At 42.5% G+C, this 26,582-nt stretch overlaps 1 protein-coding gene across 1 annotated transcript in view; it reads right to left on the bottom strand.

Moving 5' to 3' along the window:
* ido1 (indoleamine 2,3-dioxygenase 1) overlaps positions 1–26,582 on the bottom strand; it is a 216,330-nt gene that overhangs the window by 52,630 nt on the left and 137,118 nt on the right. The window contains exon 6 of the mRNA XM_073819055.1: positions 16,621–16,627. Coding sequence (XP_073675156.1) covers positions 16,621–16,627 — 7 coding nt within the window. The remainder of the gene's footprint in view (positions 1–16,620; positions 16,628–26,582) is intronic.

Below are 26,582 nucleotides of genomic sequence, written 5' to 3' on the forward strand. Positions count from 1 at the left end.
GCACACCCACAGCCTTGACCTCTGTACATACTGTCTGAATATGGTAACTAGATAGTTACACTCACCAACCTTCTGTTCAATGATGTACGGCCCACTATATTGAGCCTGCAACACAGAACCGGGTACTGGTAAAAGCACAAGCACTTGGTCTCCTGTGGAAAATACCCGATGCTTAGCCTTTCGATCATACCATGTCTTCATCTTCCCCTGAGCAGCTTTTAAATTCGCTTTGGCCAGGTCACAGGCCCTACTCAGTCTGAAACGAAAATTAGACACATAGTCCATGAGGTTAGTAGGAGTCGAATGTTCAAGAGCCAACCACTTTTCCTTTACTAATTTCAAAGGCCCCCTAACAGTATGGCCAAACACAAGCTCAGCCGGACTAAAACCAAGAGATTCCTGAACCACCTCTCTAACTGCAAAGAGAAGCAGTGGAACGCCATCATCCCAGTCTCTCTCAATCTCTTTGCAGTAAGTGTTCAGCATAGTTTTGAGAGTCTGATGGAATCTCTCAAGTGCCCTCTGTGACTCTGGATGGTATACAGATGAGGTTTTATGCTGAATAGACAACTGCTTCAACACCTGGGAGAAAAGACGAGACATGAAATTAGACCCTTGGTCTGACTGAACGACTCTGTGAAAAACTTAACAAGGGCTCTTAAAACAGCAGGGGCCGTAATCTTACGCAATGGGACAGCTTCAGCGAACCTTGTTGCTGCACACATAATTGTGAGAAGATATTGATTACCTGACTTGGTACGTGGGAGAGGTCCAACACAATCAATCATAACCTGTTTTCAAATGGCTGTCCTATGGCAGGAATGGGATGCAATGGAGCTGCTGGGATAGACTGGTTAGGTTTACCTATAATCTGAAAAACATGACATGATCTACAATACTGAGCCACATCTGACCTTACCCCAGGCCAGAAAAAAATGCCGTGACACACGATCAAAAGTTTTCCTGATACCCAAGTGGCCAGATAGACAATGATCATGAGCAAGATATAAAATATCAGATTGGTAAACTTTTGGAACAACCACTTGAAACACACTACTCCAGTCATCGTGACTTGACATTTTTGGATCTGTCCACTTTCTCATCAAAACCTCCATCACTAACAAAATAGCCAGAAGCTACATTTGATAATGCTTCATCTAGTACCACATCTTCAAACATAGGTGACAAGGTAGGATCTTGCTTTTGCTCAAGCATCAACTGTTCCGAGACGGAAATGTCTTTCCCAAACCCTGTGAGTTTCACATCATCTTGGGCCATAAAAGTATCATAAAGAGGAATCTCTGATTGAATTAAAGAAGACTTGCCTTCAGCATTCGTCTTAGCCGACATGGCACGAGTCATGACATAAACAGGAAATGTCTCTGGAAATGCCAATTCAAGCTCATCTGGGCTGTCTGACTTGCAGGGAGTGGAAGTTACTTCAGGAACAGCTTGCACTCTACCCCCAGCTAAGTCGTTCCCCAGAATAAAGGACACCCCATCTATAGGTATATGGGAAGAAAGTGCAACTATAACATTGCCAGAGACTAAATCAGATTTTAGATTAATATTGTGCAAAGGCATAGACAAAAATCCACCAAAGCCATTAACAATTACCTCTGAACCCAGAGCTGACTTTTCATTGAAGGGCAAGACATCACGAAGAATCACTGACTGAAAAGCACCAGTATCTCTCCAGATCTTGACAACTTGTCTATGTCCAGGGTCAGAAGACAGATATACAAAACCATCCATCAAAAATGATGATGAGCCAGCTAACTCACCATTCTTGCATTCCACTTTCTCAGATGGAACATTTGCAAGTGAGGATGACAGATGTAGAGCTGGCACTGGAGAACTTACAAAGGCTACAGTTTTTGTGGACTTCTGCTTCTTAGTTAGAACAGGGCAATCTGCAATAAGATGACCTGTTTTTTACAATAAAAAAAGCCCTTTCTGAAATTGAACAATAACTAGCCAACTTTTTAACAGGAGACGAAGCAGAAAACTTCCCAAATCGGGACCTGTTATACTGGCCCTTACCCTGAAACTCTGCCTGTTTCTCAGCAAAACTTACCTTATGAGTCAATACCAACTCATCTGCCAAGATTGCAGCTTGCTCTAAAGTTACTGCCTTCTGCTCATTTAAATAAAAAGACACAACCTCAGGCAGACTGTTTTTAAATTCCTCAAGCAGAATAAGTTATCTAAGCTGCTCTTTACTTTCCACCTTCTGAGATGTACACCACCGATCAAACAGATTCTCCTTCTGCTTTGCAAACTCAACATAAGTGAGATGAGCAAGTTTGACACAACTTCTAAAGCACTGACTTTAAAGCACTATGCCTTCAGTATAGCTGCTTTAACCTCATCATAATCAGTGCTCTTCTCAAGGCTCAGAGCAGAGTAAACTTCCTGAGCCTTACCTACCAAAACACTTCGTAAAAGTTAAGTCCACACATTTCTAGGCCACTTAGATGTGGTCGCCAGTGAGAAAAATATATCTCAACATCTCTCTCAGAAAAGGGAGGCACTAACTTAATATGGCTACCAACATCAAACAAAAGAACACCACCTCTAGGAGCTGGTCTTTCAGAAGCTACTTTCAACTCAAACTCCTTAAGAAACCGTTCATGTTCAAGATACATTTGTTTCTCTTTAAACTGCCTTTCTTTCTCCTTATCCTCTAGCTCTTTCTCCTGTAAAGCCAATTCCTTAAGCCTAAACTGAATTGCAGCTTCAGACAAAGGAGCAACCATGGGTTGCAAGGAGGCTGGCCTAACATTCAAAATACACTTATCAATTAACACATGTCTGATGATATCCTTTACACTATCCTTTAAACGCTTGTCACTACTAGTAATGGTAATATCATAATGAGAGGCTAATTGCAAGAGTTGATCTTTTGTAAATAGCTCAAGCAACTCATCTGAAGGTTCCTTTAGGAAATCCTCTAAAGAGACCATAATTAAACTCAACTCCAACTAAACTAAAGTGCAAAGAACAAAGACATAAAGCACAATTGGAGCCCTTTTTACTACTTCCTGCACAAAATGTATAGCTAATACCACATGTCTACTACAATAATAATAATAATAATAATAATAATAATAATAATAATAATAATAATAATAATAATAATAATAATAATAATAATAATATGAAACAGCATATTTTACTCTACCACACAATATCTTTAAAGCTTTAACCCCAAAAGTAGAACTAAATAACCCAGTAAACTACAAAAGACCCAAACAAGCAACAGCTCTCTAATGCTACTAGTTAACAATCACTAATATTATTGTATATTATTATAATTATATATAAATATTATAATATTATTATTTAATATTATATATTATTATTATATAATATTAAAAGTTGCACACTAAAGTTAGGATCATGGACCAAACAAACACAAAAATGGCAGAACTTTTAACTCACCCAACTGAAATATTCTCCTCTTACTTCCTCCAAAAGTGAGCATGGTTGTTGAGCCTAAATACAAAATACATGAGAAACACCCGGATACCTGCCTAACATTTTCTAATCCCTGTCTATCTCTGAGGTGTACCAGGCACGAGGCGGCTTTAAAAGCAAAAAAACAAAAACAAAACTGTAGACCATATGATCAATGATCAAACAGTTGCGAAATGCTTACCCTGACAGAGAACAAGTCTCCACCCAGAATAATCTCGAAAATAAAACAGGGCAAAATGACAAAAGAGTGAACCGAAGGAAGGATTGAATATTCAACCCAGCTGGAACTCTCACCCTATCTAACCGGGCAAACCCATGCATAATCACAAAAAATACTCTAACAACCATACTCACCAAAACATAATCAAAAAAGGTTAAAGAAAAAAACACAGTCCCAAAGTATAAAAAAAAAGAAACGGACGAGCCCCCGTTATGTTACAACCCTGACTCTAGGGAAGCAACAACAAGGACACAAAACGAGTTTACCAAATAAAAAAGAAGTTTATTAAATGACAAAAGACAACAAAAAAAAAGGGGGACTGTGACAAAACGGGACCAACTCTGCCAAGCTTGCCACAGAGAGAGAGCGAGAGCATGTGTCCTGGAGTTTAAAATGGTTCCCTTCAGGTGACATCAATTAACCAGTTGATTACAGATGAGCTAGTGAGTAACTGCAACAAAACAAAAGTTAGAACACTCCCACATAACAACAGGTACACTTATAACAAAAAACAAAACTGAAATGGACAAAAATGTCCATAGGGTCACACAAGGGTTAAAAAATAAATGTCCACTAAGTGGCGCTAAAACAGGAGTTCAATACGTGAACCCTGGCACGTATTTATTACGTTGATGGACACAGATTTGTGGAAACACCAGAATAAATCAAATATAACATTTTATTTGTCAGGTAAAAATATATCATGCCAATCACATAATTAAACAATTAGAAGCCCATTCAGAAAGGATAATGCAATTGAAAATAACATTGTAGACACATGGCAATTCTATGCTCCTGCACATGGATTACTGTACTTATATTTGAAATAGCCAAGTGTTTCACGTAAGAGCCAAACAAATTGAATGTAGTCACACATGCAACTTAAAATTACTGGACCTTTCCATTATTACAGTTCTTCTAACTTTACACAAGACACATGGATTGCCTTTTAAACAACACTTACAGCAAAGCAATCATGTGTTTTAAAAAATAAATTTGATTAGCCAATGTGCCCATGTACAGTCGTGGCCAAAAGTTTTGAGAATGACACAAATATTAGTTTTCACAAAGTTTGCTGTTCAACTGCTTTTAGATCTTTGTTTCAGTTGTTTCTGTGATGTACTGAAATATAATTACAAGCACTTCATACGTTTCAAAGGCTTTTATTGACAATTACATGACATTTATGCAAAGATTCAGTATTTGCAGTGTTGGCCCTTCTTTTTCAGGACCTCTGCAATTCGACTGGGCATGCTCTCAATCAACTTCTGGGCCAAATCCTGAGTGATAGCAACCCATTCTTTCATAATCACTTCTTGGAGTTTGTCAGAATTAGTGGGTGTTTGTTTGTCCACCCGCCTCTTGAGGATTGACCACAAGTTCTCAAAGGGATTAAGATCTGGGGAGTTTCCAGGCCATGGACCCAAAATTTCAACGTTTTGGTCCCCGAGCCACTTAGTTATCACGTTTGCCTTATGGCACGGTGCTCCATCGTGCTGGAAAATGCATTGTTCTTCACCAAACTGTTGTTGGATTGTTGTAAGAAGTTGCTGTTGGAGGGTGTTTTGGTACCATTCTTTATTCATGGCTGTGTTTTTGGGCAAAATTGTGAGTGAGCCCACTCCCTTGGATGAGAAGCAACCCCACACATGAATGGTCTCAGGATGCTTTACTGTTGGCATGACACAGGACTGATGGTAGCGCTCACCTTTCCTTCTCCGTACAAGCCTTTTTCCAGATGCCCCAAACAATCGGAAAGAGGCTTCATCGGAGAATATGACTTTGCCCCAGTCCTCAGCAGTCCATTCGCCATACTTTTTGCAGAAGATCAATCTGTCCCCGATGTTTTTTTTGGAGAGAAGTGGCTTCTTTGCTGCCCTTCTTGACACCAGGCCATCTTCCAAAAGTCTTGGCCTCACTGTGCGTGCAGATGCGCTCACACCTGCCTGCTTCCATTCCTGAGCAAGCTCTGCACTGGTGGCACTCCGATCCCGCAGCTGAATCCTCTTTAGGAGAAGATCCTGGCGCTTGCTGGACTTTCTTGGACGCCCTGAAGCCTTCTTAACAATGCAGTGAAAAGTTTTTTTCGGGATTAAGTTAATTTTCATGGCAAAGAAGGACTATGCAATTCATCTGATCATTCTTCATAACATTCTGGAGTATATGCAAATTGCTATTATAAAAACTTAAGCAGCAACTTTTCCAATTTCCAATATTTATGTAATTCTAAAAACTTTTGGCAACGACTGTAGTAGCACAAACAACTATAAAGTGTATTCTATGACCACAAAGTGTAACACAATTACACATTTGAAAATGAAAAGGTATGCATAATTTACACCAAGGAGACCCACAACAGCATGTGAGAGTTCTAGTGCAGAGCTTCAAAGACTCACACACACAGTGTTGGGTTTTCTGGTTACAGAATTCCGAATGACCATAATGCCACTTCACTTATATATCCAGACTAGAACAAAGAAATCTTCAAATCGGTCATAAAAACATAAATCTTAATAAATAAAAATAAAAACCTTTTGACTTGTTAGGATCTCATGACCCGAGGGCACACCTGGCCGCAAATAGGAAAACATTCTCATCATATGCTGAGGGAGACACACCCCTTCAGAACACAATTCTTAAAAAGTTGCTTTCTCATAATGAGTGACTGCTGTAAAATTGAGACCATTTTATCAATTGCACTGAGACACAAATGTAGTAACTTGAGTTCTTAACACTACTCATTTTTTAGTGAGGAGGGTGGCTTAAGGAGGGGTGAAGGGACAGTTGAGCAAATAGTTTTCTTTCTTTTTTTTCTTTTTCCTTGTTGCATGGCATCTGTTTTGTGCGAGTTCCTGAAGTTTGGTTTTGTGGGAAGATCATTTTGGGTCTTACAGTCCTCCCCTGGAGGCATAATTTCTGCCAGATTAGAGTTTCATTAGAATTTTTTCTTTGTGAAATATCATAAACCTGTTAATAGGAATGATATTATGATATGATGCAGTATAGACATAGATTTAACTGCTGTGACACATAACATGTCTTTTTTTTATCTTAAAATTAAATAAAACCACTTCTCAAAAAGAAACGACAGCATTCTTTATAACAACTTGCATTACAACATTCTTTCAAGCAGACATACAGTATTTATTTATATAAATTAAATTTAGCTCCATTAAGAAGGTCCTGATCTTCCTGATGTTGAGCTGTACAAACCTGCATGATCAAGCTGCATTTGCAGTGTGGTCCTTTAAGCTCAGCTAGTCATTCAAGATGACTCCATCATTTCTGAACAAATCGTCTTGTAGAGTTGGGGTGGCAGGGAAGAAAAAAAAAGCTCTTTCTTTGCCAGGTTGAGATGCAGGTGATAGGAAACTACAACCCTCCAGGGTACAGAGCCACACGCTGGAGATCAGGCTCAGAAGTTCATTTTCAAGCCTTTTCTGGTTTAGTCAGGTCTTGTCCAACATTGAAGATCAAAATGAGAACTATGTTGTGTTTATAAGATACAGGTTCAATCTTCACCACTGTAACGGAAAGTTATTTTAACCCTTATTTTTCCGATTTAGGTAAGGGGGTCTTTAGGACTGTGCATGGTTGGCGTAGAAAACTGCTAATGGGTTAAATATTTCATTTGTGGGGTATATGATTTAAAGGTGCCATAGAATGGAAAACTGTATTTACCTTGGCATAGTTGAATAATAACAGTTCTGTACATGGACATGACATACCGTGAGTCTCAAACACCATTGTTTCCTCCTTCTTTTATAAATCTGGTGTTTGCAAAAGACCACTGAAAAATCCTAGGCTAATCCTAACATAACAGTGACTATTACGTAAGAGTCGCGATCATTAATAGTTACGCCCCCAACATTTGCATAGCCCAATCATCAGAAGTTCTGCAGCTAGGCTATTGTGAAAAAAACAAAAACAAAGCCAGCAATAGCAAAAATGGCAGATCACGGGAATAAATGTTATGTTCCAGGTTGTGCAGGAGATGTTAAGTGCACGAATAGAATACGAATAGCGAACAGCTCGTGAGCGTGATCTAATTAAAAAATAATGAAGCAGACAGGAGAGACTGGACATCGTGTTGGTTTCATATTGATTACCCAGATAGCAAAAATCATCTGGCCCAGATCTGGCCCAGACCTATCGCAAGTTCTGGGCCAGATCCGCGCAACGGACTCGGGCCGGTTTTGTACGGCACAACGGGCCAATACCAGCACGGATCCGTTTTTCCGCATCTGGACCAGAACTGGGCCAGCCCCGGGCCAGATGTGGAGTCCTTTATGGTGATTTGGCCCAAACGTGGGCCGCATCTGGTCCAGTACCAGGCCGGATCTGGGCCAGTACCATTCCGGATCTGGGCCAATACCATGTCAGATCTGGTTCAGTACCATGCTGGATCTGGGCCAGTACCATTCCGGATCTGGGCCAGTGCCATGCCAGATCTGGACCAGTACCATTCCGGATCTGGGCCAGTACGATGCCAGATCTGGTTCAGTACCATGCCGGATCTGGGCCAGCTCGTTTTTTTATATATAAATAGACCTACACACACACAAACACAAATTGTATACACAACTAGAATTTAAATACAATTTGTTTATTTGTATAGCGCTTTTCACAATACATATATCAATGCAGCTTTACAGAAAAAGCATGTTTTGTTGTTACTTGATAAGACAAAGCATACAAGTATATTTATGACTTTATAGTGACTACAAGCATCTTATATAATGCATAATTATCTTACTGTCTTATACCACCTTTTTGTTGAGTTGTAAAATGAAGCTCTAAATCAACAAAAACTTTAAAAGTACTGATTTAGATGTATAGACAATAATTTTACTGAACATTTTACTGAATATTTTTTGTTAGAAAACAAGACTTAATATCTTAAGTGATTTTACTTGTCAGGTATAGGCATCTTAATTTCAGTATATTTAGATATTTATACTAGAAAACAAGACAAAACACAGCAGCATATTCATAATAAAACAACTGAATTACTACACAAAACAAGAGCAAAAGATGGTCCACTTTGCATTTTTTCTTTCATTTTGATCTTTTTTGCACAAAAGGAAAAATTAACATTTATTTAAAACACTATTCCAAGTAGTACATGTCTCTAATTCTAGTGCTTACTTACTGTACAAAATATTTGCAAAGATTAAAACAAGTCACAAGCCTACACAATGGGAATGAAAAGAAACTGAATAATTACCACAGGGAAAGTTCTTATACTACAAATGTGTTGTCACCATTGTGTGCTTGAGTTGGTTCTAGTTGAAATATTCTTCTTCAATGTCGTTTTTAAGGTAAATGCAAGCCCTCTTTCTGACTCCAGACATTTCTTTCCTTTTCGTTGTCTCTAAAAATAAGATTAAAATTGGGAAAAAAATGTTATTACCATCTCTCCATCTCTCTTTCTCTCTATATATATATACAGGAGTCAACATTTGAAGTGAAACCTTTCAAAACCTTCCATCAAAATTTTCCTAAAACCAAAAGGAATGGAAAATTTTGATGAACTTTTTTGATCTAAGTGTACTAACACCTTGCAGAATATGCAAAATGTTAATTATTTAACAAAATAAGATAGATTATACAAAATGCTTGTCATTTTTATTACTGACCTGAATCAGACATTTCACATAAAATGTTTACATACAGTCCACAAGCAAAAATAGTTGAATTTATAAAAAATACCATTTTCAAAAGTTTACATACGTTTAATTCTTAATACTGTGTTGTTGCCTAAATGATTCACAGCTGTTTTTTGTTTGTTTGTTTATTGATAGTTATTCATGAGTCCCTTGTTTGTTCTGAACAGTTAAACTGCCCGCTGTTCTTTTTCAGGTCCTATTTTAAATAAATCATGTTCTTGTGAATCATAAAATTTTGATAACTAAGTACCAATAAGAATCCAGCAGCAAATCAGGATATTATAATAGATATATGCTATACATATTTATGATTGGAATAATTTCTGAACGATCATTCATGTGACATTGAAGACTGGGGTAATGATGCTAAAAAAATCACAGTAATAAATTACATTTTAAAATATATTAAAATAGGATATAGTTATTTCACAGTGTAATAATCTGTAACAATATTACTGTCACATGTTTGATCTGTTTTGGTTTAGTTAGTGTTTTCCCATAATTGGTTCTGTTCTTGTTCTCTTTAGTCAATTAGCAATTAACTCCACACACCTGTTTCTGTTTCTATTAGATGTGCTACCTCTCCTTGATTCCTTGTATTCATTTTGTGGATTAAAAGGCTGTTTTTAAACTTTTCTTGCTTTGTGTACTCCATAGCCCACCAGCACACAAAACAATTACTTTTACTTACAATTACTTTATTTTTGATCAAATAAATTCAGCCTAAAGGGTGTGCGATATGTTTTAGCTAGTACTCAGCCGTTACCATAGTTGTTAGCCCATCACCACTAACCACCCAGCAATCTTAAACATTAAAAACAAATATAAGCAGTTAAAATTCGTTAATAACATATAATTACATACCTGTGGGCCTGCCGTCTTCATGTTAGCAATCCCTCTGATAACATAATTAGTTAGCTACAATCCAACACCGATCTAAGGAGCAATAAAAACACCAAACCTTTAAGTTAAGGAGTAACGTACACAACATAATAAGAAATACATTTATTAACAGAACAGTTTGATCACACCGTGTGACTTACCTTGGTGAAGTTAATGGTAGGAGTTTTGAGGTAGGAGCATAACGTTATGTCTGTATCTGTCTCGATCGTCTTCTGAACTCAAAAAAACAGCGTGCTCGTTTCCACGGACGCGGCCCTGATCCGCTTTGTGACTGTTGTTCCCGCCCACTGAAACCCGGGCTGAATCCGTGTTACAGCACTGAAACGGATGTGGAATTGCCGGTTTGAAAACGGATCCGGCACGGAGTCAGCTGCTGTCTGGGCTCGTTTCCACGGATGCGGCCCGGGTCCGCTCTGCGACTGTTGTTCCTGCCGACTGAAACCCGGGCTCGGGCCGAATCCGTGTTACAGCACTGAAACAGATGCGACTGTTATGCGGATTTGCCGGTTTGAAAACGGATCCGGCACGGAGTCAGCTGCTGTCTGGGTACTTTATCACAGAATATTTGTTTTCGGTAAAACTTATGTAGGATTTTAGTTACGCAAAACAACAAGTAACGAATCAAATCTCCATACTCCAAGGAAGTTAAAAAATTCTCTTATCTGAACCATTTGCCAAAACGGCGCGAAGCCACTGGGTGCCACTTTGTCTACGCCAAACCTCCGTCTGCTGATCGCCCAGGAAACGAAGCAGCAATAAAAGATAATCCTATCAAATGAACAACTAGCTATTTGTGCTGAGAGACCCATTAAAACAAATGGAGATTTGTCACCTTCACCAACACATGACTAAGAATTCGCTGACACAGGAAGAGGGAAATCTGCGGGATCATCTCCCCCCCCTTTCTGAGACCCTCCAAAGAACGGACCGTTTGTCCACTTGTGACTTGAGTTAACAAATTAAGTTAAGAAAAATTATGGATCACAGGATAGCCTTCCTGCTGTGAAACCCCCCCCCTCAGAATTCCCTTCACACATCACGAAACTGAACCCCCGCTACGTGCGTTACCTGCTAACAAATATGATACAGAAAAAAAAGAAACCAAGAACGCTATTCCAATCAATCGAACTTACTATGTAAAGGGATAGGATACCCTCCTTCCTTTATGTTCAATGTGTGCCGTGTAATCGTGTACTTTACTATGCCTTGTGTGCCTTAATTAACCCAGTATTAAGTATGTATTCCATGTGTAACCTTATATTCCTATGTTTGAACGATCATGACAAATGCAGGTTGTCTGAGTGAATGAGAATTTCATATTGTATGCATTGCAGTAGTTTGATAATCGATAACCAAATTGAAGATAAATCTGTGTCCTAATAAGTCACATGCCAGAAGGAATTGCATCAAACATGACCCCGCCCCCGTGGCAACGCCATTGGTCTTCAAGCCCCAGGGTCGTGTCTAACAGACCCCTTAAAACCTAATGGCCCGAACCAGAACATTGGCTTGAATTGTGCTTGAAGCGCGGACTTGAATCGTGCTTGAAGTGCCGACTTGAACTGATCGAACTGAGCGAGAAGAGCCCTGAAACATCCTGAAAGACTCTAAACTTTCTCTGCCGAAGATCGCCTGCTCGTTCCAACTACAAGGCATTCTTGCCCTCCAGAACTCACAAGAAACTGCAAAAGACTTCCGCATCCCGGTTTGAATCTTCAGAGCCTACGCGCCTTGCAACCCAAGCGCCAATCGAACTCTGAGAGCAACTCACGTTGCCCTACTCTAAGCTCCTGAGGAATTCCCGAAGACGTCATCCGAAAGACCGACTAGCACGCAACCAACCAGGGCATCCGCTGAGACGAGCCTCCAGCCCGGACGGAATCCCCATTCCGGCCAAGAGCAAGTAAACAAGGTCTCCCATTTCTTGTTGAAATCTGGTGCGTTTTGTTTAAGTTAGATCTCTGCTTGATGATTTTCTGAGGTTGCGATTTGAGAAGCTAGTAACAGTAATATAACAAGTCTTGGGTTTTCTCAAAATTCATAAAAGTTCATCTCTGAAACTGTATGAGTGTGCGTGTGAATGTGTGTTGTATGTGTTCGTGTTTTGAGTAGTTTAGCTTTGTAATCCTAGTGTAGTTTTCAATAAATCATTGTTTTCATTGAGAGAATTGTCTTGCCTTTTGTGCTCACAAAGTACTATTTTGCCTAGATCAAGCTACCTGGCTTTAGTTTCCCAAATTAATATTTAAGTTTATTTACGCTCCTGCCAATGAGCGTGAATAGACTTTGGAATTGATAAAGTGTATTGATTTGACCGATTCGGTGGACGACCGGTCAGGAAATATAAACTATTAATTCTAAATTGATTTCCCTGAAGTTTAGATTCGATTCTATATCCGAATCAACATTAAATTTGAGTTAATTTCTACATAATGGTGGAGTGAATGTAGCGGGCATATTGTACTTTGTGATATAAAATTCAAGTCATTCTGTATGTATTTGTTCTATTTTTATCCGGAAGAAAATAGACCAGATTAGTGAAACAGTTTATTGTGTTAACAAGTTTTATTGTGGCTACAGTTTGGATTGAGTGAAAAGTGTGCCTCGAGTTGTCTTCTAAAGAATTTAAACTACAGATTAAACGTTTAGAAATGGTCCGCCGAGACAAAAAGAATAGGAAAGTAAGCGAATTCCTTGTTTTTCTGTTAAATAGAGCTCTGTAGCCTGGCAACGCGGTGCGTGTTCCACTGTTGTTTTCAACTAGGCTAACGTTACACACCTCCCACGTTTAAGATCGCTAGAATAGCTAACTAACGTTCTTTTACCAAATATTTGCTTAAAACTAGTAAACTTGAGACGCGCCGCGTAAAGCGAGCACACAAGCGTCAGTTCTATGGGAGTACTGTGAAACCTTAATCAAATAGAATTAAGTGGTTCAGGCCACATGTGCTGTGTGTTGTTTAAAACGGCACACAATTTGTGTATTTTTTTTCGCAGTAAAGCTGTGGATAAATGTGCCTCACTCTAACGAGCTGAGATGATCCAGTGCCATAAGATGAGAATCTAAATAGTGCTTATTTGTTGTGCAAATCCGAAATGCGCTGCCATTTCATGCATGGTATTTAAAACTGCTGAACTTCATGCTGACTGTATCTCCGCAGCCATAGAAACGGCCCGGAAGTCCTAACAAACCTTTTCCGGGTAAAGTCTCGGTGCGCAGGCGCAGTTCGCCCTTGCACATTGTAAACAGCTAAGCTAGCTAAAGCTAATTCAAGCCGATGTAACAGTCATTAGCTTTGAGGAATAGCAGTTAGCACATAGCGATTGTTTTGGATCCGTAACAGTTGAAGCAGTGTGTGTGACGCTTTCTGAGTGACTTAATCTCAAGCTGCTGAACGTTCTGTCTAACTGTCTGGCTCTCACTTCTCAAAGTTCATAACTTCATATCACTGCACAGTGATTCCCTTTGGTCTTTGCTCTCCCCATCTGACAGGAATACTGACGATTTCATTTTAAATTTAAGTCCCTTCTTGATGCGACTGTAACCAGCCATCAGAATCATTATCATTACTATATCATATTATTATAGAATCTCGAAATTACATTATAGTTTGTGGTTTGTCTATTTGCATGTATTTGATTTTAAAGCTCCATTCCCTGCTGTGTGCGTATTTGTCCAAATACCCCAAGCGGAGAGCTTTGCAATCAAATACCAGGTTAAAGCTGATTAATTTGGTTACTTTGATCAATACTAATAAATAACAACATCTCCTTGCTACAGTACATTTCTTTGATTTGATTTGATGTTGATCATTAGTAATCAAGTTAATGAGACATTATTAAGGTTTGGTCACCACCTGTCATCTCCAAGTGGAAAACTTATGTAAAATTAATTTCTTGTTATGTTTCCTTCTTTTCTTTTAAATCTTACATCTTGAACTTTAAATTTTGGACTGTGATTGTTCAACTTTAATTCCTAACTTTAAGATTATTGATCTTTAATTCTGAAATTGAGGCTTACGTTATGTTTTTAAATTAATTAATCAAGTAATTGATTTAATTTATAATTTTAACACTTCTGATTTTTAAGTTTAATCACAATAAAATAAAAATATTTTTTTTTTTTTAATAAAACTTTTTTTTTTAATTTTTGCTTTTCCACTCTCATGTCATATGATGCACATTTGAGCAGTAACATGACGGTGGCTTGACTGATTTTGATGAGGTCTTCAAAATTGTAAACAGAAACAGTCGTTCATTGATTTGAAACAAGAACTAAGTATTTCTCAATCAATAGTCACTCCTTATCCTTAACTTCAATTGTTTGTACTGATTAATTGATCACAACCACTGATTAAAACACTAACAAGTATTACACAATCGAGTCTTATAACCATCACTATTGAATGTAAACATAAATCTATTCGGTGAAGCAAAGCTCCCTGGTAGGACCGGTCACATTTCTAGACGGGCGGGAGCAAAACCACACTCTCCGATTGGATAACTCTCCCCTCACTCCCTCCTTTCTCTCTCTCCTTCTAACCGTTCTCCTCTGGGATGGACCTGTTGTTTCCTCAATTGTGCCTGTGAAAATCATGCAAGCAGAGAATTTGGGCTGTTAAAAGACAATTAATCGATACCAGTCAACCTGAGGTTGTCATTTAAACTCGTGTTTAACTCTCCCTTCTTTTCCCCATCTGAACTACCACAGATAAAGCCCCACTGAGCACAGCAAAGGTCGATAGGCACCGGTCGTGAAGCCGTCAGCAGAAACTCTCTGTTTGGTGTACAGTGTCACTTCTACCAGCTGCAGGGCCGACACTGTCATTGTTATCGTACGCTTCCTTCCCCGGAGGCAGCTGCAATAGCAGTCATAGTCCAGGCGTGGCGAAGCCCCAATCTCTCTCTCCTCCTCCTGCCTTTCCCTAAGTGCACAGTCTGTTTGTTTTTTTTTTGTTTTTTCCTGTTTTTTTTTTTGTGTTGTCTCCTCTCTCTCTTGTCTCAGGAAAAGGAGAAGCAGCCAACCACGCCGGCCCTGCTGTTTGTTCTTTTCTGTCTCTTTTCTCTTTTCAGTTACAACACCCGTGACACCTCCCCTCACCTTCGTCAAAGCGACACTAGCTGGAGGCTACACACCAGCGAACCACCTGTGGGGAGAAACACGCTCACCTCCATACCACGCGCCCAGACCCCACTTACACCTGACACCACTTACATCTGACATCACTACACTCACACCCCTGTTCCAGTTTTGTCTGTTTGTTTCTCTTTTTGTTTTTTTGTTTTTTGTTTGTTCTTTCTCCTTCAGGTCTGTGTCAGTCAGCGGTTTGGTCCCCCCTCGCGGCATCAAAACATGTCTCGCACCACAGACCCCGTTGGCCACTGGGAGGACTTGGAAATCTGGCTAAGCGCCATGACGGACAGCCTCTTACCCAAAGCCGCCGAAACTGTCAAATATCAGACACAAGACCAACTGGACAACAACCTAACAGGCATCATGGAGAATGATCCCAGCCAAAGCTATGGACACAAAGAGCTAGCCAAGATCACCGGTTCCTTGAGTCACACCCTCATCGCTTCCCTCAAACTGAGTGACAGGCAAACCGCCCATCTCCAGCAGGAGCTGAAAAGCGCACAACAACGCATCGGACAGCTTGAACTGGAGGCTCAAGACCATCAGGAATGGTCCGACGGAACGAACCCCAGAACTACTGAGGAGATCCACAAACTGAAAGAAACTCTGGCGACCACCGCCCAAGAAATGGAACAAGCAAAGGCAGCCTACACGGAAGTCAGCGACAAGCTCCGGTACGCCGAACAGCTACTAGAAAAGGCACAACTGGACTTCAAAGACAAGAACAGCAGAATTAAAGCCCTCGAAACTCATTTGAACGAGGCAAGGACTGAACTAAGTTACCTCACTCAACAGCTGGACGACATAAAAGAAGAAGCTGAAAGTGTCAGAGATGAACTCAAACACGCTTATGAGCTGCGTCTTGAGCCAACCAGGACCCGACGGGCCCCGGCCTCACCCCTACCAAGCAGGCCCGGGTCCCCCGTCCCTGGAACCTCACGTGAACAAAAGGGGGAGGGGGCAACTTCAAAACCCTCACCAGCTCCCTCCTGAAGAGACCTACCTCACACCCAAGCTACGAGAACTTCCACGGGCCGGCCTGCAAGCATCACACCGACTGAACCCCACTGTCAACCTACAAAACCTTCAATCTGGTCAGACAGTGCCGGACGCCTGTGCCATGATTAACGAACAGGAAGTCACCATACCTGCCTACAGAAAGAGCGTCAGCGTCCGCCTGAACATGCGACCAGGACAAGCTCTGAACAGCAAACTAGGTTTCTTCCATCCTTCCAGGACCTACCTAAGGCTAGGTCTGACCCTGGAAGCCACGCCCCTCATGGAAGTGTCATCCCGCTCCGTATACGTCTTGGTCAACAACTGCACGGCTCAAGACATCAAACTCTCTAAAGCCAGCCACGTGGGATGGCTCATCAGCCAAGAATTCCATGACTTTGAGCTAACAGTACCTGTCATAGGCCCCATACCAGCCCAGCTGCTGACAGACGAAGAGGACGATGCCGTAGTCTTCACTAAACCGCATGGAACTATCTCCATCACATCTGTGCTGCCTGTATCCAAAGAAAGCGTCTGTCGTTCAGAGCTGACCGATGACACACACCTGGCAGTCTACGCTGTCTCCTCCCAACCTCTGACAGCACAAGCAGAACAAGTGACCCTCATGGCTCAGAGCTCTTTAAACACACAACCCACCGATGAACCCTACCCCGGGTTCAACGCACAGATCCAACAGATCTTGGAGGAAGCAGACGCCCTCCACTGCGACGCTGAGCGCCAGGGACTCAAAGAAGTCCTACATAAATACAAAGACTCCTTTGCTAAGGACTCTCTGGACTGTGGCCTAACCAACATCCACACCGTGCGCATTCCGACAAACCCAAGTGCACCACCCACATATGTGCGCCAGTACAAAATTCCTATCGCATCATATGAGTCGGTACAAGAAATCATCGACTCCATGCTAGAAAAGGGAATCATCCGCCCCTGCAACAGCACATACTCTGCACCTATTTGGCCAGTTCTCAAGCCTAACGGCAAATGGCGGCCTACTATTGACTATCGTAAACTGAACAAACAGGTACCCCTGTCACGATGGCCCATGACACAACTGGACCAAGAAATACCCAAAATCAAAGGCTCCACGATCCTATCCACTATGGACGTTGCCTCCGGATTTTGGACCATTCCCGTACATCCAGACGACCAACACAAGCTGGCATTCAATTTTGGCAACCGACAATATACCTTCACGCGGTGTCCTTTCGGCTATGCCAACTCACCAGCTGAATTCAACATCTTTCTAAACAAAGCCTGCCCTGATGCCAGAGGCAACATAATCTATGTTGATGATGTGCTCTTGCAGAACACCAACGCGGCAGACCATCTAAAGGAAATCGACCACGTCCTAAATCAGCTGACTACAGCAGGTGCCAAAATTGCACTCCACAAAGGACAATGGTGCAAAACCAAAGTGAACTATGTCGGCCTCCTTGTTGGACGAGAAGGAATCGAACCGCAATCCAGCCGCACTCAAGCAATCCAAACCATAAAACCCCCCACTAATATCACTGAGCTGCGAAGCTTCCTGGGAGTCTGCAACTATTCGAGACAATTCATTGAAAATTATTCTGACATTGCACGACCACTCACATCTCTCCTCAAGAAAGATGAACCCTTCATTTGGACGGAAGACCAGGACAAAGCGATGAGCGAGCTTAAACAACGTCTGTGCTCTGCTCCCTGTCTAGCCTACCCAGACCCAGGAAAAGAATTCCATCTGGAAGCAGGTTTTTCCAAACATTGCCTCAGCGCAGGCCTATATCAGCTACATGACAAAGACAAGCGAGTGGTCGCCTACGCCAGTAAAACACTGTTACCACCTGAATGCAAATATTCAGACTGTGAGAAAGCTCTGTTGTGCACCGTCTGGGCCATTCAACGCTTCTCTAACTACATTGGAGCCCAGAAAGTCATCATAGAAACCTGTCACCAACCCGTGACTTTCCTCAACAGCCAACGAATCCGAGATGGCGTGGTAACAAACGCACGCATAGCCACCTGGCTGATGACGCTTCAAGGACGCGATGTCAAGGCACGATATGCCCAAAACCACAAATCAGCTTTGGGTAATGGACTTGCAGCTTGCCAGAATTGCTCCAGCGATACACAATGCACAATCACAGAGCCCAACGAACCAGCGCAACCACTGCTTACAAACCACAAATACTTTGATGAGAATGTGTGCGAAGGCATGCCCACTGCTTATGTCGACGGTTGCTCCTACAACAACCAAGGAACCTTGAAAGCGGGCGCTGGCGTGGTCTGGCTCAACAACAACCCCTGCCAACCACAACACTTCAAACTAGGCCCGCATTCCTCTCAATATGCAGAGGTGGCAGCCATCCTCATCACGCTGCAGCTGGCTGCATCCCACAACATCAAAGAACTCCTCATCTGCACTGACTCAAACTACGCTCGCCTGAGCTTCACATGCCACCTGGCTGGATGGAAGCAAAATGGATACAAGACTGCCAACAACAAACCTGTCAAGCATCAAGAGCTATTCCAAGCATGCGAGGCCATCATCCTAAACCATGATATAACCGTGTATTGGAAGAAGGTCCGAGGCCACTCACGACAACCAGGCCAAGACAAAGACCTTAATGATCAAACTGATGCACTAGCTAAAACAGGTGCACTGCATGGAGAAGCGTGGACCCCACCCCCCCTTGCACCCTACCCCGCTGTCTCCGCTATTACCCGCCGCCAACAGGCCAATGCCAACCACAACCCCGCCTCCACCCATGTCGAACTATCCCCACAGTTCAGTCCAAGTGACCTACTCACCCTCCAAGCCTCAGACCCAATACTACAGACTATTATTTCTCATATCTCCGATCCAACAAACCACCCTATCTCTCCTTCCGACCTAGCACGGTCTTCCGACCTCCGCACGCTCCATTCTATCAAGCACATGCTGCATCTACGCGACGGTCTCCTCACATACATCCCTGAGCCACTCACTGCGCCGCAGCTTGTGGTCCCTCAGTGCCAAAGGGGGATTATGCTCGCGCACGCTCACGATGTCCCATGTGCTGGACACCACGGAGCAAAGGCCACCTACGATACGCTGAAACAGGTGGCATACTGGCCTGGAATGCAGCAAGACATTGCAGATTACGTGAAGGGATGCCTCGTTTGCTGCCAGTTCCAACCAGCAAACTCAAATCACCGAGCACCACTACAACGGAAAGGAGTCACCTTCCCTTGGTCAGACCTTCAGATAGACTGGGTGGGACCTCTGCCGCGGTCAACCCGAGGTAACAAATACTTCCTCTCCGTGGTTTGCGAGTTCACCAAGTGGGTGGAGTGCCTCCCCGCCCCTAATGACACCGCAGAAACCACTGCCTGTCTGCTGATGAATCACGTCTTTTCAAGATTCGGGCTACCTCTGAGGATCAACTCGGACCGAGGAACCCACTTCACAGCTGAAGTAATGCAGGAAGTCTGGAGACTGCTCGGGATACAAGCTAAGCTACATATAAGCCACCATCCAAGAGCCTCTGGGCAAGTTGAGAGGGTTCATCGCACGGTGGTCAGCATGCTGAAAAAGTATGTAGCAGCCAACCAAAAGGATTGGGACATTAAGTTGCCCCTGGTACTGATGGCTGCCAGAGCCACCCCACACAAGTCCACTGGTGTACCGCCATTTGAAATGATGACGGGGCGACAAATGACACTCCCATTACACCTGCTGTACCAACCCGGAGATACAAACCTCGCCACCGCATACACCACTCACCAGTACCTTGAAGAACTGCACCAACACCTGAGAACGACCTTCTCATTCGCTCAACAACAACTCCAAAGAAGCGCAGAAGGTCGTAAAGCCTATTACGACCAAAAGGCCTCACATCAGGAATTCAATGTTGGGGACAAAGTGTGGTACTACCGCTTTGCCCAGCCACGGCAAAGCGGGCCCTATCGTCTGTCAAAGAAATTCCTACCTCACTGGACTGGACCCCACCAGATCGTAGACAAGCTCTCGCCCGTTGCCTACCGAATCAGAATCAGGCAAGGCCGCAACGAACCAGTACTTCGATGGGTACATCGAAACCAGATCAAGAAACATTGGGGCTCCAACAGATCAGAAGAGGGGGAAGACCAAACCAACTGACACAGACCAAGCCCAGACCACATCTCACGCTAACACAAGTTGTTATGTTTTGTTTGTATGTTTTTGTTTTGTTTTATCCCCCTAGGAAAACACACACAACCCCCTTCACAAACACAACACAAACCACCTACACCTGTCCTCACCGCCTCTCTGCGAGGAGACGATCATCCCTGACGTCTAACCTCGTTTAACGTCTTTGTGTGTTTTTTTCCCTTTTTCCCTTTTTCCGCTTTCCTTTTCCTCTAGGCCCCACCAAAACTTAACCCATTTTTCCTTTGAGCCTAGATTCTGAAGGTGGAACTGACACTGTGCGCCAAATTATGAGCAAACTATTGTCACAAATCTCGGTTAACAATAAAGGCGGCTCCGCCACCCATGGTCCTCATAGCTAACTGTCCCCTTTTGTGTTCTCTGTTACCAGGAAGATGTTCAGACTCGCCGTCCTGTTGCTCTGCGTAGTCGGGGTCGTACCCCAACCAGAAGTCGCCACGCTCGGACCAGCGTCAGGGATCGTACTCCGCGAACAACCGGGATTATTGATCACTAATTGCAAAACCTACACCCAAAAGGTGTACGTCCGATTCAACCCCCGCGACGTTTTCCGAGCACACTACACCCTCCCATCTCCTAAGACCACGTGGGCAGGCACCCGTTGGACTCGGGAAGCCTTCGCCCACGCACAAGCAGATGTGACACACATGCTGCGCCAGTTACAAAAAATGACCGTAACCCAAGCTGAGTTAAGCGGGTACAACCGGCGTTCCAAACGGTTTTTGGGCGCCCTGTTAGGAGCTGCCGCTGCTGTGGGAACTCTGTTTAACATCGGCATGACTACCGCCAATGCGGTAAACCTGGCCACAGTCAGACGACATGTGGGTGAGATCCAAGCCGAAATACCCGACATCCGGCACCAGCTTCTAGTCCAAAGCTTGGCCCTACAAACTTTCGGAAAATCACTGAACGGCACCATTACAGTCTTGAACACCCACAGCACTCTGCTCAACCAAACAATCCATGCCCTCAATAAGCTGTTTTCGGTCGTGCAAGACGACCTAGCTCAAATTCAATTGTTAACCAATCTCATGACTGACATGTTAAGAGAGATAAGCTCCTCAATTGACAGTTTAGCCATGGGCAGAATTCCTCCCTACCTAATACCCCTAAGCCCCTTCAAGCCCATCTCGCCTACTCCCTGGGCAGCGCCATCCCATTGTATGTCGACCCCGATGCAGGAGACATAGCCTTTCTCCTCAGTTTACCCATCATTGACTCCAATAACATCTACCGGTTAAAGGACGTCGTGAACGTGGGCTTTTGGCAGAGGGATACCTATGTCAAAATACACACTCCCGAGGTCGTAGCCTACCACGATAATAACGAACAGTTGTATCTGGCCCCTAACCTCAAAATGTGTACGCTTACCAAAGATATTCATTATCTATGTCCAAGTAAACCCTTTGTCCGGGATAACACCGAAGGCATTTGCGGCCTCGAATCCATCCGACCCGATACCAGTTGTTCCGCGGAAGCTATGCCACGGTCTCAGGTGGAGGAGACCCAAGCCGAAATTGTTGGGAACCAGTGGCTGGTCAGTACTTCAGTGCGTACAGCTACCCTGACGTATGACCAGCACGACACGGCTACCCGTATTACGTTGCCGAACCAAACCCTCTGGGTCAAGGTTCCTAAAGGCTCAATTCTCCACATCGATGACCTGGCACTATACCACCTCCCCGAAGAGGAATATAAAGCTGAGCTCGAAATTTCGCCCTTCTTCAAACAGCATTCCTTTGACCTCGATCCTGAGTTGGAGGAAAGGATCAAGGTAGAAGGATTGCAACTAATTGATTTAACTCCCGTTAACATGGCTTTGGAAGCCATCGCTCGCCTTCCACCCGCCGGTCCCCCAATTATTCGGTCTTGGTCCGCCGCCGACACGGCATTGTGCATCTCAACCATCGTCGGATACGCTGTAACTCTAACCCTCGCCTTCCTCCTCCACAAACGAGTAAGCGCGGTCCAAGAGTCTCTCAATAAATGTACCTCCGGCGTCCCACGCATTTTTCGCCGTGAAAAACCCACACCAGAATCCGAACTCGAGCCCGAGAACGCGACGAATCTAATTGAGATCACGCCCATGCCGCCCCGTCTATCCACTGACTATTAAAACTGACCAAAGAAAAACGCCCCATTCACACTGCCTTCGCCAACGATCCCATATACCGTTTTGAAATAACCGTGACCCTACCAGTCAATAGCTACAGCCCTGCACCAGAGTTCAGCGAGTGATGGAGATGTTGTTTGTGTTTTGTGAGTGCCTTGCTCCCTCTCTCTCTCTCTCTCTCTCTCTCTCTGCCTTCTTGTTCCAGTGTCTGCCGATGTTTGCACCAGGAACATCGCCAGCCAAGAGGGGGATTATGTAGGATTTTAGTTACGCAAAACAACAAGTAACGAATCAAATCTCCATACTCCAAGGAAGTTCAAAGATTCTCTTATCTGAACCATTTGCCAAAACGGCGCGAAGCCACTGGGTGCCACTTTGTCTACGCCAAACCTCCGTCTGCTGATCGCCCAGGAAACGAAGCAGCAATAAAAGATAATCCTATCAAATGAACAACTAGCTATTTGTGCTGAGAGACCCATTAAAACAAATGGAGATTTGTCACCTTCACCAACACATGACTAAGAATTCGCTGACACAGGAAGAGGGAAATCTGCGGGATCATCTCCCCCCCCTTTCTGAGACCCTCCAAAGAACGGACCGTTTGTCCACTTGTGACTTGAGTTAACAAATTAAGTTAAGAAAAATTATGGATCACAGGATAGCCTTCCTGCTGTGAAACCCCCCCTCAGAATTCCCTTCACACATCACGAAACTGAACCCCCGCTACGTGCGTTACCTGCTAACAAATATGATACAGAAAAAAAAGAAACCAAGAACGCTATTCCAATCAATCGAACTTACTATGTAAAGGGATAGGATACCCTCCTTCCTTTATGTTCAATGTGTGCCGTGTAATCGTGTACTTTACTATGCCTTGTGTGCCTTAATTAACCCAGTATTAAGTATGTATTCCATGTGTAACCTTATATTCCTATGTTTGAACGATCATGACAAATGCAGGTTGTCTGAGTGAATGAGAATTTCATATTGTATGCATTGCAGTAGTTTGATAATCGATAACCAAATTGAAGATAAATCTGTGTCCTAATAAGTCACATGCCAGAAGGAATTGCATCAAACATGACCCCGCCCCCGTGGCAACGCCATTGGTCTTCAAGCCCCAGGGTCGTGTCTAACAGACCCCTTAAAACCTAATGGCCCGAACCAGAACATTGGTTTGAATTGTGCTTGAAGCGCGGACTTGAATCGTGCTTGAAGTGCCGACTTGAACTGATCGAACTGAGCGAGAAGAGCCCTGAAACATCCTGAAAGACTCTAAACTTTCTCTGCCGAAGATCGCCTGCTCGTTCCAACTACAAGGCATTCTTGCCCTCCAGAACTCACAAGAAACTGCAAAAGACTTCCGCATCCCGGTTTGAATCTTCAGAGCCTACGCGCCTTGCAACCCAAGCGCCAATCGAACTCTGAGAGCAACTCACGTTGCCCTACTCTAAGCTCCTGAGGAATTCCCGAAGACGTCATCCGAAAGACCGACTAGCACGCAACCAACCAGGGCATCCGCTGAGACGAGCCTCCAGCCCGGACGGAATCCCCATTCCGGCCAAGAGCAAGTAAACAAGGTCTCCCATTTCTTGTTGAAATCTGGTGCGTTTTGTTTAAGTTAGATCTCTGCTTGATGATTTTCTGAGGTTGCGATTTGAGAAGCTAGTAACAGTAATATAACAAGTCTTGGGTTTTCTCAAAATTCATAAAAGTTCATCTCTGAAACTGTATGAGTGTGCGTGTGAATGTGTGTTGTATGTGTTCGTGTTTTGAGTAGTTTAGCTTTGTAATCCTAGTGTAGTTTTCAATAAATCATTGTTTTCATTGAGAGAATTGTCTTGCCTTTTGTGCTCACAAAGTACTATTTTGCCTAGATCAAGCTACCTGGCTTTAGTTTCCCAAATTAATATTTAAGTTTATTTACGCTCCTGCCAATGAGCGTGAATAGACTTTGGAATTGATAAAGTGTATTGATTTGACCGATTCGGTGGACGACCGGTCAGGAAATATAAACTATTAATTCTAAATTGATTTCCCTGAAGTTTAGATTCGATTCTATATCCGAATCAACATTAAATTTGAGTTAATTTCTACACTTACTTTGTTTAAAAGTATACATATCAAACTTTGTCTAGATATATTGCTCATGTCTCTGTGTTGTGTATTGGCTGAGTTATAGTCTATTTTAATGACGCGTTTGTGAATGAAGATCACAGAGATCAACGCGGCAGACAGCACACCCTTTTTGTTTTCTTTATTTTGCAAAATCACAATGTTTTTTTGTTTTTGTGAGTATATACAAATAAAAGTAGACCCTTTACAGATTCGATTGATGTACTGCTTTTATCTGTACAATCAGAAATGACAGAGTAATTAAAGTTCCTTTTGGAAAACTGCCTCAAAACGCAGGGATGGTCGGTGTCTGTAACTTACTCAGAAAGGCAAAGAAAACAAATAAGGCGATCTAATAAAATAAGGCGAGCCACTGAAGGGACATGGTTAACTTACTGCTAGCGGTAGCCTGTTATATTGCAGTACATAAGATTTCACTTACCACATAAACGGAGAGCTGGAAAGATGACTGCACAGACGATGGCGAATGATTTACAGATCCTGAGCATCACTAACAAGCATCTAAACTTATCTGGTAAGTACTGCCGCTGTAGTATAACGTTACACAGAGCACATGTGATCACAAAAGTGAAAGTAAAATGATCATGCATTCAAAACGGCAGTTTCAATAAACCGCATATTAATAGCGTCTCGAGCTCCATGATTAAATATATGTGCGAACTACTGAAATGAGCCGGTCTGTGAAACAGCCAATAAGAGCAGAGCTCATCATTATTATTCATGAACCTTCAAAATAAGGTAATAACAGACCATTTCATTCTAGGGACAAATCCTAGGGTTGTAAATGGACCTGTAAAACTGTTCTGGAGAATTTTTGCCCTTTCCTATGCCATATGCCTTCTACAGTATGTAGATATCAGAGAACAGAGAACAATTTAAAATATTGTATCAATGCATTCTATGGCACCTTTAATGCTAAGATCAACCTTTCTCTTACTTTTTAAAATGCCATTTGTTTTGGACATATTAGACATACACTTTTAAAAAAACTCAACAGTGTACGCTATTATTGAATACCCTTTTAATATGGAAAAACTGCATGTCCAATTTCTGAATTAGAATGGGTTAATAATAATTCAAGTTGACTTCAAATGACTTAAATTTTGATTTAACCTTGAATAACTCGTTAAATCCAGATTGTTTTTCGCAAATATGCATACAGACATTAGACAGCCTTCAATGTGAGTTCATGTTTTAACATGTTTCCAGAAGCCTTTGGTTTTTTGTTAGAGTTTACCAATGAAACAACCAACATAGTCATATTTTTGTTACATAGTGTCATATTTTGTGCTTACATTCTCCATGTGTATCAAATCTCAGATAGTGTTTACCTTTGAACCCAGATTAGGCCCTTGGACTCCTAAATAATCAAAGAAAACACAAACATAACAATTATTCAGGGGTGACATTGTTAAAAGAGATTGAATTAAGCCCTTGCTAAAGTGAGTGAAGAAGGAGTTTGCGTGTGTGGTGTGCTTGTGTTTTACAGTGAATGTTAAGTACTGTTGTCTGTGTGTGTAATCTCACCCTAAATTATGTTATGACCTATAAAACACTTTTACCGTAGTGCATGATTTACATCGGTGATAATACTTTGATTCTATAATCATTCTATTGTGAGCTCAGATGCAGCCTTTTGTATTTCTGTCATTGATGGGTCTGGCAAAACTTGGTTCCCATTAGTACACTGTGTGATAGTAGTGTCTTTGGTTTTGTCACGCACTGTCTTCAGAAAGGTC

The sequence above is a fragment of the Garra rufa genome, chromosome 15, assembly GCF_049309525.1.
Source record: "Garra rufa chromosome 15, GarRuf1.0, whole genome shotgun sequence".
Classification (NCBI taxonomy): domain Eukaryota; kingdom Metazoa; phylum Chordata; class Actinopteri; order Cypriniformes; family Cyprinidae; genus Garra; species Garra rufa.